The sequence below is a fragment of the Melospiza melodia genome, chromosome 25, assembly GCF_035770615.1.
Source record: "Melospiza melodia melodia isolate bMelMel2 chromosome 25, bMelMel2.pri, whole genome shotgun sequence".
Classification (NCBI taxonomy): Eukaryota; Metazoa; Chordata; class Aves; order Passeriformes; family Passerellidae; genus Melospiza; species Melospiza melodia.
In genome coordinates, this window is record NC_086218.1 from 5,474,671 (window position 1) to 5,489,918 (window position 15,248).

The following is a 15,248-nucleotide window of genomic DNA, read 5'->3' on the forward strand; positions in this document are numbered from 1 at the left end:
CACCAGGGAGTGCTGGTCTCCTGGGCTAATGGGTGACCTTGATGTGTCCCCCCTCTGTTTCTTGCAGTGGCAGCAGGGGTCGGTGGAGCCCTTTTCTTCCTGCTCCTCCTTGTGGGTGTCATTGTGACCTGGCACCAGTGGCACCGTGTGGGTGGGTGACAATGGGGGGACAGGGCTCCCAGGGAGATGTAGAGGCCCCCAGAGTTGGGGAGCGATAGGGGCAGCCACCCACAGCCCCAGAATTGTGACCATGTCTGGGGGTCCTGAAGGATTTGGGGAGACAGCGGACGGTCCTGCAGGAATGTTGATGGTTCTTTCAGGAGTCCTGGGGGTATCTGGGGGACTCTGTCCGTGCTGGGCTTTGCGCTCTTGAGACTGAGTTGGTCGAGGGTACTGGGGATGTTCATGAATTCCGTGGGCTTCAGGGATGCTTGGGTTCAGAGTCCCAAATTGTCACACAAGGAACGATTTCCAGGGAAAGCCACCAACAAAGAACAATCCCCGAACACGTTCCCCGCATCACATTTCCTCCACCAGAGGAATCTGGCAGAGCCCTGGACCTTCCTTGCTCTGATGGCCAAATCAGCCTTCGGAGGCTCTAGATTTTCTCTCTCCCCTGTCCCAAACCCCTCCTCTGCCATGTTCCACACACCAGGATGACACAAAGGCCCTGTAGGGGTTCCAGAGCCTCCCCCTTTTCCAGGACAGTCAGGATCAGGGCAGGGAAAAGGGTGGGGTGTCAGAGACAGGAAAAGTTTCATGTCTGAAGACATTTTGGAACACCTGTGTGTGGCAGAGATGGGTCAGGCCTTGCTTTTGGTGAGACAGGACTCCATTTGTCCATCAGTCTGTCAGCTGTGGCACACTGGGGACAGTGTGATGCTCTGCCAAAGCCAGCTCCTGAGTGGCCGGGTGACCAGAAGTGCCGCCTGGGAAGAGGGCCCTTGGTGTCCCAGCTGGCTTAAAAGGCAGAGCATGAGGTGGGCAAGTGCCTGACCGTTTCTCCTCTTCGGGTGTCTGTCCCATCCATGCTGGAACCCAGCAGCTGGCAACTCATTTAAATGAGAAATATCTGCCAAGGAAAGTAGGAACCTTCCTGGAATAAGAAGACCCATCTCTAAACCTCCTTTTTAATTTCCAATATTTTGGGGATATCAGGCAAAAGTGTAGGAAAAGGAATAACAGCTCTGTAGTGGGAAATTTACAAAGCAGATCAGAACAAACAACACAAACCCAGAACTTTCCCTCCCGCTCAGCGCTGTTGGTTTTTGTGGCAGTTATAACCGCGGCCAGCAGGGGGGGCTGCAGGGAGCACTCTCGGCCAGCAGGGGGCGCTGCAGTAAGCACTCCCGGCCAGCAGGGGGCGCCCCGGTCCAGCTCCATCCCCTCAGGGGCCATGGCGGCCTCAGACGGGAGGGAGGAGGGGAAATCGCTCCTTTGGCAAACTCACGGGCACCAATCGCTCCCGGCACCACCACCAGCAGCGGGCAGAAGCCGCCAAGGCAGCAGGTTGGATCCCAGTGCCCACTGGCAGCGTAGCAGTGTCCCGGGGCCAGGCACACACCCTACGCAACACCCGCGTCTGCTCTCCATGATCCTGAATGGAAGGAAGGCAGCACCTGACCCCAGGCAGGTTTTGAATGCACAGCAGCACCTCTGGTGACTTTACACCACAATTCCTGCAAACCCTCAGCCTTTCACGCAGGTGAGGAGGGCAGGGGTGGAGCAGCTTTGGGGACACCTGGAATCCACACAGGGTCACTCCCCACAGCCCCACCACGGCCACGGGTAGAGCCACTGACCGATACTTCCACACTTTTCTCTCTATTTTTGTGGACAAAGTCGGAATCCAAGCATTCTTCCCATGAGGTTCCTCAAGGCTGCAGATTTTGTTCAAGAAGGAGGTTCCCAGGCAGGTTGTTGGCATATTGTTGTGCAATTTGCAGTAGTTTTGTGGTTCTCTCTGTCCCTTACAAAGAGGAACAAAGGATCAATTGCTACATTTCCGGGCTGGTTCCCCCCACAGCCGCCCCTGCAGGGGGGGTTTCCAGTCAGCCCTGCTCTGAAAACCATCAAAGGACCTCACAGAGACACTGCTTGAGCTCCCTTTGTGTTTTGGGCTTCTTGCAGGGCTGAGCAAAACACAGGCAGGCCTTTTCCGACCCCACAGAATTCTCACCTCTGCTGCAGCTCTGAAGCTGCCAGAATCAAAGCCAAGGGGGCAATGGGGACCCTCAGGTGCTGGCTGCAACCTGGGGCTGGGCAGAGCAAGGCTGGGCAATGGCCATCCCTGTGCAGTGGGGCTGGGCCATGGCTGGGCCCCACCCTTGGATGGCCACTGGCTTCAAGGAGCAGGAGTTTGGGGCCTCCTTCCTGCTCAGGGTTCCATTCCCCAGCTGCTCTTGCTGGCTCAGAACCAGCAGGGGACAGGCAAAAATGAAGAAGTCTGGACCCCTCTGAAGCTGCCAAGCTCCAGGACAGGACCCTCTTCCCCAGCATGTGTCCCCCCTGGGACAGGATCCCCCCAGGACAGGAGCCCCCTGGATGTGCCCCCTAAGGACAGAACCCTTCCCCCCTATGTGAGATAGGTGTCAAATGGCCTTTTCCTTCTTCTGCGGGAGACAGAAACTGAAAGTGTTGGGGGGTAAAAGCTGCCCTCCCCCATCCCCCACAGCCTCCCCAGCCCTCCCTGCAGACCCCTCACCCCTGCTTCCCCCACCCTGGGCTTCCCCCAGCCTGTTCCCTGCTCCAGGTGCCACCAAGGACCATCAAGGCACGAACTGGGGGCTTGTGAAATTGAGGGGCAAAATGATGGAAATGGAATAAAGAGAGGGAAAAATCACTGGAGGCTGGGGGACACAGACCCAGAGCAGCCCAGAATCTGTCTGGGGTGACCCCCTGGACACCGGCACCATGTGGGGTTGGAGCTGGCTCTGGGTCACCCCAAAATCTGAAGCACCCAGGGAAGGAGCTGCAACCCATGGGCTCACCCAGCCACTGCCCATCCCTGGCACCCCCCATTCCCCTGGGAACAGAAACATGGGACCTCCATTCCTTATGTCCCACTCTCTCTGCAGCCCCCATCCCAACACTGACATTCCCTTGATCTCCATGGCCCAGCACCACATTCCCAAGGAACCACTTCCTGTTCATTCCATCCCCTGAAATCTTCCTAGGACCCACCATTCTCCCATCCCATGAACTCAAATCCTTGGAGCCCACATTCCCCTGGGACTCCCATCCCTGAGTCCCCCCAGGTATGGAGACGCTCATTCCAATGGCACCCCATTGCCGGATATTCCCCCTCCTCAGGACCCCATTTACCAGTGACCCCATTCCTGCCTCCCCAAAACCACCGAGTTCCAAACTCCTGGGAACACCATGACCCATTTTGTCCCACCCACACGTGTCCCCAGCCTGTTCCCACCCTGCCCCCACCAAGAGCCAGCTATGCATGAGGTCAAGACCTGACCTCGCTTCCTTCCCCATCATCCGAAGAGCCGCCACCCAGGGGAGCGGTGGCCACAGCAGCGAGTGACAGCCAGTGCACATGGCTGGGGACACCGGGATGGCCGGGAAGGTGGCGCTGCTCCTGTGGGGTGAGTGCCCAGGGCACAGGCCTGACACCCCAGGAATGGGAAGGGAGGGGGCACACGGGGGCTGTGGAGTCCCCTGAGGTCCCCAAGGCCAGCAGAGCCAGTCCATGTTACCCACAGTGAACCTTGGTGTGACTGGGGATGTAGGGTGGCTTTGGGTACAGGAAGAGGGGGCAGGAATTTGGGGATGGGGATGTGGGGACAGGAATGTGGGGACTGGCACCTTTGGGCTCAGGCAGCTGCAGGGATAGAGACAAGGGAGCTGGGATGCAGGGACAAGAACCGTGAGGATGTGGCCATGGGGATGGGATCACGGGGATGGGGTCATGAGCTGGTGGGGGTGACCTGGGCCAGCATGGGCTCTGTCCATGGTGTCCTCGTGCCCGGGGTGTTCTCAGTGTCCCCATGTTCTGCCTGAGCCCGGGGTGGCCTCGACATCCCTGTTCCCAAAGTGTCTGTGCCACATGGATGTGGTGCATGGGTGGCTGTGACACAGACGTGTCCCCCTGCCTGTCCAGACTTTTGGGGACCACCCACACACTTTCCCACAAGAGCATCTGTCCCCACGGGGACAGTTCAGGGACAGCCACCACACCCTGTACCCCATGTGCCTCTGTCCCCATGGTGACACCCCCACTGAGCCCTGTCCCTTCTCCCTTCCAGCACAGACCCTCGGCCTTGCTGGTGAGTCCTCAGGGGATGCCTCGTCCCCAACCCGCTGTCCCCAGCCCCACACTGGCCCTGGCAGGCTGGTGTCCCCTGTCTCCCACAGGTGCCCAGACCACCCAGCTCCTGGTGGAGCCCCCCTGGAGGCCAGCGGTGCTGTGGGACCGGGTGACACTGACCTGCCAGGGCTCGGGGACTGCCGGTGCCACCACCTGGTACAAGGATGGGCAGCGCTGGTGGCAGGAGGGACAGGACCGCCTCAGTGTCACCGAGAGTGGCACCTACACATGTGACAGACCCGGCACTGGGCACAGCCCCCCCGTGACAGTCTTAGATGGTGAGGGGAGACCTTTAATGATCATGGGGGCCCCAGAGCAGTAAGGGTGGGCTCCATTCCCTAGGTGGCGTAACACCCCTCGTAACACCCCTGCACACAGGGACATCCCAGTGCATCCCAGTGCACCCCAGAGCACCCACATGTCCCCAGTGCTATGGGCACCCACCCCAGACCAGTCTCATCAGTGAGATGCGACCTTCCTGTCCCACAGACCAGCTGGTGCTGCAGGTGCCAGCACGGGCACTGCTGGAGGGGGACACCTTGGCACTGCGCTGCCGGTGCCGGCAGGAAAACCATCTCACCAGGGTGCGATTTTACCGGGATGAGAAGGAAATCAGGGGGTCTCTCAGGGGGAACAAGCTGTCCCTTTCACCTCTGCAGCTGCACCACAGCGGCCGCTACAGATGTGAGGGCGTGGTGGGGTTCTGGCAGTCACAGTCAGCACCAGTGACAGTGACAGTGCATGGTGAGCACGCCCATGGCTGGAACTTTAATATTTTGACACTCCCAAAGCCACTTCCCAGTGCCCTCAGACTCACAGTCCTCACCTCTCCTCTCCTTCCCAGAGCTCTTCTCGGTCCCAGTGCTGGAGGGTCCCCCCAAGCTCACCGTGGGATCCCCCCTGACTCTCAGTTGCCTCAGCACCCCCAGCCCCCTGCGGCCCCGAGCCCCCCTCCTGTACGTGTTCTACCAGGATGGGCAGGTGGTGGGGGGCCCCCAGGGGTCCCCGCAGATGCTGCTGCCCACTGTGAGGGTCTCCCACTCAGGGCATTATGGCTGTGAGGTGCACTCCGAGAGGGGGTCCGTGCAGAAGAGCAGCAACCGGCTCCGCGTCACGGTGTGCAGTGAGTGCGGGGATGGGCATGGGGAGCCCCCACAGATGCCTCGGGTCCCTTATACTGCCTGGCACCCTCCAGCCCTCCCTGACGCCTGCTATGGGGCACCCAACCTTTTCCAGATCCCTCCCTGCCCGCCCCCCGTCCTTTCTCGGGTCTCTCCTCGGGACCCCCAGTCCGTACACGGGTACCCTCATCCTTCCCTGGTGCATTTTCTGTGTCCTGCCATCGCTGCCCCGGGCCTCTCCTAAGCTCCCCCCATTCCTGGCTTGTGTTTCCCTCCATCCTTCGTTGGGTCCCCTCCCCCATCTCTGGGTCCCTCCACCCCTCTCTGAGGTCTCTGCACATTGCCCAAGTCTCACCTTCCCCTCCCATGGTCCCCGTACCCTTCCTGGTGTTGCCCACCTCCCTCTCCAGGTGTTCCCTCCCTGACCCCCTTATCATCTCTCGGGGTTCCTTTCTAAGCCCCCCTCCCCCAATCTCTGCACCCCCTCTCCCTCACTGGAATTCCCCTGCCCCTCCTTGACACCCCCCCGGGTCCCTCACTGTCCCCTGGTGTCCCACTCTCCAGCAGGGGTCCCGCCCTCGGGGGCGTCCCTGTCAGCGCAGCCCCCTGGGGGACAGGTGGCACTCGGGGACAGCCTGGTGCTGAGCTGTGAGGTGGCCATAGGGACAGGTCCCCTGTCCTTCTCCTGGCACCGGGAGGGCTCGGGAACACTGCTGGGCACCGGCCCCCACCTGGAGCTGCGCCACACTGGGGACAATGACAGCAGCCAGTACTGGTGCCGGGTCAGTGACGGGAACAGCGTGGCCGAGAGTGACCCCCTGAATGACACCGTCCTGGGTGAGTGGGACCCTCGGGCTGGGGGTGACCCCACCCACAGCGCCCCATCCCACCTCGCCAGGTGCCAGCCCTGTCTCTGTCCCCGCAGTGCCCGTGGCCAATGCCACCATCACCCCTGGCCCGCTGCCACACCAGGTGTGTGCAGGTGACAACGTGACCCTGCGCTGCTCAGTGCAGGTGGGCTCAGCCCCTGTCACCTTCACCTGGCTGCACAATGGGCAGGAGGTGGCCCATGGTCCCCCTCCTGGAGCTCGGAGCCATCGATGTGGGACATTCGGGCACCCACCAGTGCGTGGCCACCAACCAGCTGGGACAGGACGGGCACCGCGTGTTCCGGGCACTCAGCCCAGAGCTGGCCCTGGAGGTGACACCTGGCTCACCCTGGGTCACAGGTGGGGTCACACAGGGTCACCAGGGTGTTCAGGACTCCTGCAGTTCAGAGTGACCCCAATGTGTCCCCTCTGTCCCCAGCAGTGGCTGTGAATGTCGGCAGGGCCCTCCTGTTCCTGCTCCTGCTCCTGGCTGTCATCGGGGGCTGTCACTGGTGGCACCGCCGGGGTGGGTGAAAATGGGGGGGGACAAGGTCCTACAGGAACTGGGGGGAAGCCCCACACAATGGGGGGGCCTTTGGGGCATCACCCAAAGCCCCTGAGCTCGAGGAAGCTGAGCCCCCAGTGACCTTTGCTTTGGGGGCCTTTCAGAGGGTCCTGGGCTGTGCCAGGAAGGGCCTTGAGGAATATTGGGGTGACACTGGGATCTCCTGGGGGCTTTTAGGGAGGTGTTGGAGAGTTGTGCAGGGATGCTGAGAGCTCTTCAGGGATCCTGAAGCAGTTTGGAGGCTTCCCTGCATTCCATTCTTGGGGTTCCTTGAGGCTTGAGGGGTACTCAGGGGTTCAGGGTTCCTGGGGAGGGGGTTGGAGTACCTGGGTGCCTCAGGTGTTTTGGGGCTCCTCAGGGGTGCTTTGGGGTGCAGGGGCCTGGCAGTCCAGTAGAAATCAGTGTCTGGTGGGGGCTCAGGGCCCCAGTGGGCATTTAAAGGTCCCAGGTGGGGTTGGGGCCCAGGGGACCCCATAATCACCCCATCCTCTTTTTCTTGCAGCTCTCAGGAAATCCCAGGACAGGAGAGTGGGGAGTTCCAGCCATGACTCTGCCTGACCCCCTCCCCAGACACTCCTCAGACCCCCCCTATCTCCACAGGGCCCCCCAGAACCCCCTTATCCCCTGGAGGTGGGGGAGGGGCTGGACATGAGGGCTCAGGGGGTGAGTATGGGGGATGGGTGGGGACATGGACATGTCACCCATGCGTGTCACACCAAGCCAGGTGTCTCTTACTGTCCCCCCCAAGGACCCCCAGGTGACACACGCAGAGCTGCCAGGACCACATGGGCGACTGCAGGACACTGGTGACATCCATGGGAACGTGCTGTGACAATATGGGAAACTGGGAGTCCCCATCCCATGGCTCCCGTGGTGGCCCATCCGGCCTGGGGTGATGACCACAAGTCAGGGGGCGCTGCACAGGGCACCCAGTGCTCCCCTTTCCCCCTCCCAGTTCTCCCAGTACACCCATGGCTCCCCAGGCTCCTCCCAGTGCCAGGGGACACTGGACCCATTTCCTTTGTATTTGGTCCAAAATGCAGCTGTTTGGTTAAACTGGCAGAGATGGTGTTTGTTCAGCTTTGTGGGGCTTTAGGAATGGGATTCTCCAGTTCTGGGTTGCCACTAAAACCAAGGGCTGCTGCCCCTTTCCCTACCGCTCCCCATGGAGGCACAAAGATCCCAACAGTCTGACAATTCCTGAATCAGTAAGGAAAGAACAAAACCAACAGCAACAGCAACAAGGACAAATTGTCACACAATGAATGATTTCCAGGGAAAGCCACCAACAAAGAACAATCCCCAAACACTTCCCCTGCATCACGTTTCCTCCACCAGAGGAATCTGGCAGAGTCCTGGAACTTCCTTGCTCTGATGGCCAAAGTGGCCTTCAGGAGGCTCTGGATTCTCTTGTCCCCTGTCCCAAACCCCTCCTCTGCCATGTTCCTCACACCAGGATGTCACAAAGGCCCTGAGGATGTTCCTGAGCCTCCCATTTGCCCAGGGCATTTGGGATCAGGCCATGGCAGAGGGTGAGGTGCCAAAGACAGGAAAAATTTGAAGTCTAGAGACATTTTGGAACAGCTGTGTGTGGCAGGGGTCGGTCAAGCTTTGCTTTTGGTGAGACAGGGCCCCGTCTGTCCATCATCTGTCAACCATGGCACACTGGGGACAGCATGACGCTTTGACAAAGCCAGCTCCTGAGTAGCCAGGTGACCAGAAGTGCCACCTGGGGAGAGGACCCTTGGTGACACAACTGGCTTAAAAGGCAGAGCATGAGGTAGCCAAGTCCCTGACCCTATCTGCTCATGGGGTAACTGTCACCTCCACGCTGGAACCCAGAAGTTGGCCACTCATTTAAATGAGAATTATCTGCAAAGGAAACTGGGAAAAAATCCTAGAATGGAAAGAAACCCATCTCCAAATTTTTTTTAATTTCAAATATGTTCTGGCTTACAGGCCAAAGTGAAGGAAAAGGAATACCAGCTCTTTCCTGGGAAATTGATAAACCAGAACAGAACAAAAAACACAAACCCAGAAATTTCCCTCCCGCTCAGCGCTGTTGGTTTTTGTGGCAGTTATAACCGCGGCCAGAAGGGGGCGCTGCAGGGAGCACTCCCGGCCAGCAGGGGGCGCTGCAGGGAGCACTCCCAGCCAGCAGGGGGCGCCCCAGTCCAGCTCCATCCCCTCAGGGGCCATGGCGGCCTCAGACGGGAGGCAGGAGGGGAAATCGCTCCTTTTGCAAACTCCTGGGCACCAATCGGTCCCGGCACCACCACTGGCAGTGGGCAGAAGCCGCCAAGGCAGCAGGTTGGATCCCAGTGCCCACTGGCAGCGGAGCAGTGTCCCGGGGCCAGGCACATGCCCTACCCAACACCCACGAGCGCTCTCCATGATCCTGAATGGAAGGAAGGCAGCGCCTGATCTCAGGCTCATCTCAGGTCCACAGCACACCTCTGGTGGCTTTATACCACAATTCCTGCAAACACTCACCCTCTCGCTTAGGTGAGGAGAGCAGGGATGGAGAAGCTTTGGGGAAACCTGGAATCCACACAGGATCACTCCCCACAGCCCCACCACAGCTGCAGACAGAGCCACAGATGCATATTTCCACACTTTTCCCTCTTGTCTGGCAGCCACGGCCAGAATCCAAACATTCTTCCCAGGCCATTCTAAAGGGCTGCAGGTTTGAGACAGGAAGGAGCAGGGACCCGGCCAGGTTGTTGAGCAGATTGTTGCGGGATATGCAAGGCTTTTGGGGCTATCTCAGACCTTTGCTGCAGGGGACAAAATGATCAATTGCTGCATTTGTGGACTGGTTTATTGCACAGCTGCCCCTGCAGGGGAGGATTTCCAGCCAGCCCTGCTCTGAAAACCATCAGAGGCCCTCACAGAGCCACTGCTTGGGCTCTCTTAGGGTTTTGTGCTTCTTGCAGGGCTGGGCAAACCACAGGCAGGCCTTTTTCCCCCCACAGAATCCTCACCTTCGCAGCAGCTCTTAAGCTGCCAGAATGAAAGCCAAGGGGGCAGGAGGGACCCTCAGGTGCTGGCTGCCACTTGGGGCTGGCCAGAGCAGGGCTGGGCAATGGCCATCCCTGTGCAGTGGGACTGGGCCATGGCTGGGCCCCACCCTTGGATGGCCACCACAACAACATCAGCCACTCCACAATACTTTTCACTATCTGAACAACATCGCAGTATTTAATCAACAGTATAATCAATAATGTAATATCAATTCATATAATATCCAGTAAAAGTCAACTTCCATTAACTTGTTTCTGTCAATATATGCCAGTAAAGAACTGTTATTCCTGTTCCCACATCTTTACCAAAAAGCCCTATAATTTCAAAATTATAATAGTTCAGAGAGAAGGGGATTGTATTTTCCATTCCAAGGGAGGTTCCCCCCTCGTCCAGCTTCCTTGACAGAGCTGAACAGAGAAACACCATTTCTGCCAATTTAACCAAAGAGCTGCATTTTTGTCCCAGGAGCAGGGAACCAGGTCCTGTGCCCCCTTGGAACTGGGATGGGCACCAGTAAGCCGTCTCATTGGGAGCACTGGGAGGGGGATTGCAGAGCCACTAGGCACACTGGGGTTAAGAGGATCAAATCTGATTTTGATTTATGTCTCAACATATGCTACATCTGAGGTGAAAAATGACTCTCTGGTTGTACATGTGCTGGGAACCATGTCCTAGGCGAGGCTTCACACAACAGACAATCAGGGAAGAGAAAGCTGGTCAGGCTATGAGTAACCCCCACTGGCTAGTGGGACAGATGCCCGAGAAAAAATATCTATGAAAAAATGCCCAGAAAATTAGGCTGTGGGAGGAGCCTTTGCAAATAAAAGCAGATAACTGTGACACAACAGGAGCGTTTTGCTTTGGGTTTCTTGCAGGGATCAGGGGCTTGCACAGAGGGTCAGTTTGGCCCTCTTTCCCTGTGGGATGCACATTCTCTGAACCTGGGAGAAGCAGTGAGAGAAGCAAAGACTACTCCAAACAATTCTCATCTCATTTTCTGCGCCTGTGTTTTTCACACAGGGAATGCATTGTGGAAGATTGTTTACCTGAAGGGAATTGCTAATTGTATTCTGGTGTGAGTGTTTTGATTCACTGACCAATTTAATCCAGGTGTGTGTGTGTGGAAACTGTGGGCTGAGTCATGAGATTGTGCGCAGTGGAGTGCAGCTGAGTGCTTGGCAGATTCAGTTTAGATGTAATGGAATATAATATAGACTAATATGGTATAATAAAGTACTTAATTAACCTTCTGAAAAGATGAAGTCAGATGCACCATTCCTCCCAGTCATCCGGCAAAAATATCACAGACACTCCCCACCCACCGCCTTTTCCTCCCGGTGTTCCTTCTTCCCTATCCGCATCTGTTCTTCCCTGCTTTGCTGCTTCCCCGAGGCAGCTCATTCCTGCTCATCCCGGACGTTCCTTCATTGCTCCCCAATGGAGCAGATGCTGCCTGCACACACCCGCCGCCTCTGCCGCGTTTCCCGTGCTGCCCACAGCACTGAGCCTGCTACGCCTGCCCACCACAGCCCCAGCCCACGGCAGCCAGCCCAGAGCCATCAGTGCCACAGCACCAGCCCGCAGCCAGCCCGCAGCAGCCAGCCTGCAGCCATCACTCGCCCATGCCAGAGACACGCAGGTGCCGTCCTTGGAAATCATGCCCAGCCACTCACAAAAGCCATGTGGGCTCGCCCTGGCTTTCAGCACACACACCCCATCTGCCCAACTGATGGCCACAGAGCACCCAGGCTTCTTGTGGTAACGCTGTCCCTGACTTCTGTTTCTCTCTCTATCCTTTTCCCTTTCTATTCCTTTCTCTTCCCCTTTGGTAAGAACCATTACCCTCCTTTTTCAATAAACAGTTCTCTCATGTAATACTGCCACGTCTGTGCTTCATTTTCATCCAAGAAACCTTTCAGCAAGAATCCTCCCCAATTCCCCATTTTATAGCAGGATGGGACTGGGCTAGTGGGAGGGGGAATGGGGAAGTCCTGTGTGTACTGCAAGCACTGTGGGGAGAGAATGGGGCAGTCCCTGAGGGTACTTGGGCACTTGGATGGGGCTGGGGAGCCCCTGCAGGTACGAGCAAAGGGATGGGGGAGCCCTTGCAGGTACCGGGAGAGGAAATGGGGAGCACAGGGTGCCCTGTGTAGCCTCCCCCTGAGCCATGACCACCTCCCTTGGAAGGATGGGCAACCACAGGAGCCATGGAGGGAGCACCCCCAGTGTCATCCAGTGCCTCCCGCTTCCCAGACTATCACAACTTTTGGTGTAGATTGTCATAGATGTTGCTGCATTCCCATGGGTGCCTTTGCAGCTCCGTGTACGTCGCCTGAGGATCCTCCACTGTGCATGCCAGGGGGTCTGGGTGGGTCCTGTGGGAATAAGGGGGTGTGTGGAAAAGGATGGGAGGTGCTGGGAGTTTGGGTAAAAGGTGTATCATGGCTGGAGGCTGCACTCACCTTTCCTGGTGCTTCCTGGCATCTGCAAAGGAAAACTGGAGGGGTGACTTTGGAGACCCAGGGGCCCCCATCCACCCTTGGGAATGCTGAACCACAACCAGACACACAATTCTCCCCAGGCACCCGAGTATCCCTGATGCCCCCCCAGTATCCCTAACCCACCCCACTTACACCAACACCCTGAATCCCCAGAACCCCGAGCCCGGCAGGGAGGGGGACCCCTGATAGAATCCCCAATATCCCTGCAGGACCCTCCAACAGCTCCACAGGTCTCTGAGCCATGGTCACTGGGGGCTGAGCCCTGCCCCAGTCAGGGGCTGTGGGTGCTGCCCTTTGGCCCCCCTTCTCTGGGGGCCTTCCCACCTCTCTCCATGATCCCTGTCCTCTCATTGTCACCTACCCACACGGTGCCACCGGTGCCATGACACAATGACCCCTATGAACAGGAGCAGGAACAAAAGGGCCCCTCCGACCCCTGCAGCCACTGCAAGAACAGAGGGGGACACATCAGGGTCACCCATCACCCCAGGGGTCCTGCACACCCTGGTGACCCTGTGTGACCCCACCTGTGTCCCTGTGTGTTGCAGTTTCCGGCGGTGTCACCTCCAGGACACCAGGTGTTACTGTGGCATTGTCCACAGGCACTGCAGGGACACAGACAGGGCTGATGCCACAAGGAGGGGCTGGCAGCCAGGAATGGGATAATAGTGAACGGGGGATGGGTGTGGTGGGGATGTCCGGGATGGCGTCACACCATGGAGGAGCGAGGGCACACAGGGAGTGATGGCAGGACCTGGTAAAGGTGTCTGGGGGACATGGATGTGACCAGGCAGGGCACTCAAGGAGGCAGTGGGAGGTCTCTGTGCCCAGTCCTGCACTCTCAGCACACCACAACGTAGAGCCGGGTGATGTTCTTCCACACGGCCCCACCCTCGGAGCGCACCTGGCAGCTGTAATTCCCTGAGGGGGAGACCCACACGGTGAGCACCAGCAGCTGCGGGGACCCCCGCAGGCCTCCCACCACCTGCCCATCCCAGTAGAACACGCGCAGGAGGGGGGCTCGGGGCCGCAGGGGGCTGGGGGTGCTGAGGCAGCTGAGATTAAGACGGGGACCACTGAGAGGGGTTGGGAGGACCCTCCAGCACCAGGAACAGCTCAGGGCAGGAGAGGGGAGGGGGATTGATGATCCTGAGTGCCTGAGGAGGGGCTCTGGGGGTGTCGGGGTGGGGGGTGTGGGGTGCTCACCCTGAACTGTCACTGTCACTGGTGCTGACTCCTGCCACCACCAGGGATTCACCCAGCCCTTGCAGTGGTAGCGGCCGCTGTGGTTCAGCTGCGGAGGGGACAGGGACAGCTCAGTCCCATTGGAGACCACCCGCAGTTCCTTCTCCTCATGATAGAAGGACATTGAGGTGATTGGGTTTTTTCGCCAGCCCCGGCAGCGCAGTGTCACCGTGTCCCCCTCCAGCAGCACCTGCAGCACCAGCCAGTCTGGGGGACAGAGGGGTCCTGTCACACTTCTTGGCACTGGGACGCCCCCATTAGGTCACACAGGGGACCCCAGTTCCCACATGGTTTTCCCCACACTGGGAAGCTCTGCAATGTCCTCAGGGCAGGGGACGGGCTCTGGTAACTCCAGGAGGTGATCCATGGAGTGGTGCCCATCCAGGGCCCTCGGGGTCCCCGTGGGTGCCAGGCTGGGGACACCCAAACACCCTCACCATCTGAGATGTTCACAGGGGGGCTGAGCGCACTGCCGGGTCTGTCACAAGTGTAGGTGCCACTCAGGGTGACAGTAAGGCGGTCGAGTCCTGGTTCCCACCAGCGCTTCCCATTCCTGTTCCAGGTGGTGGCACTGGCAGTCCCTGAGCCATGGCAGGTCAGTGTCACCCGGTCCCACAGCACAGGTGGTTTCCAGGGGGGCTCCACGAGGATCTTGGTGTTCTGAGTGCCTGTGGGTGACAGGGGACACCAGCCTGCCAGGGCCAGTGCAGGGCTGGGGACAGCAGGGTGGGGCCATGGCATCCCCCGAGGACTCACCAGCAAGGCCAAGGGTCTGGGCTGGAAGGGAGAAGGGACAGGGCTCAGTGGGGGTGGCACTGCAGAGACAGCAGCATGGGGAACCTGGCCATGGGGGCTGCCCCTGAAAGGTCTCAGTGGGGGCACTGGTGTGGCACAGATGTCTCAAGGACAGGGACACAGCAGCCAACCCATACTAAGGCACGGGTTCCCCATGCTCACAAACGTTATCCCAACCAGCGCCACAGCCACACACCCATGGCCTTGTGCCCATGGTCCAATTCCATTGGCACCTGTCCCATGGTAAAAACACATGGTACTTGTCCCCTTGTCCCTGCCCCTGCATGCCTGTCCCTGTCCCTGTCCCCGCAGCTGCCCCAGCCCCAAGGTTCCTTCTGCCCCATCCTTGTCCTCACAACTCCATCCTCCTCTCCCTGTCCTCACATCTCGGTTCCACTCTTCCTGTTGCTCTTCGGCCACCCCACAACTCTGGTCATACTGGTCTCCATGCTCTGCTGGCATTGGGGATTTCAGGGGACCCTGCAGCCCCCCTGTGCCCCCTCCCCTCCCTATCTCCGGGGTGTCAGGCCCGTTCCCCAGGCACTCACCCCACAGGAGTAACGCCACCTTCCCGGCCATCCCGGTGTCCCCAGCCATGTGCACTGGCTGTCACTCGCTGCTGTGGCCACCGCTCCCCTGGCTGGCAGCTCTTCAGATGAAAAGGAAGGAAGCAAGGTCACGTCCGTCCCCACGTGACGGTGGCCCTTGGTGGGGGCAGGGTGGACACAAGCTGGGTACAGGCTGGGGACATGTTGGGATAGTCAGGGGACATGGTTGGGGTTGGTGCAACCAGGAGTAGGGGTCTCA

General features: G+C 58.9%; 1 protein-coding gene across 1 annotated transcript in view; it reads left to right on the forward strand.

Moving 5' to 3' along the window:
- The window catches only part of LOC134429428 (low affinity immunoglobulin gamma Fc region receptor III-B-like), a gene marked incomplete at its 3' end in the record, with an annotated part of 135,223 nt that overhangs the window by 52,001 nt on the left and 67,974 nt on the right, over window positions 1-15,248 (forward strand). The window contains 1 exon segment of the mRNA XM_063176588.1: window positions 6,010-6,279. Within this exon segment, the coding sequence (XP_063032658.1) occupies window positions 6,010-6,279 (270 nt within the window).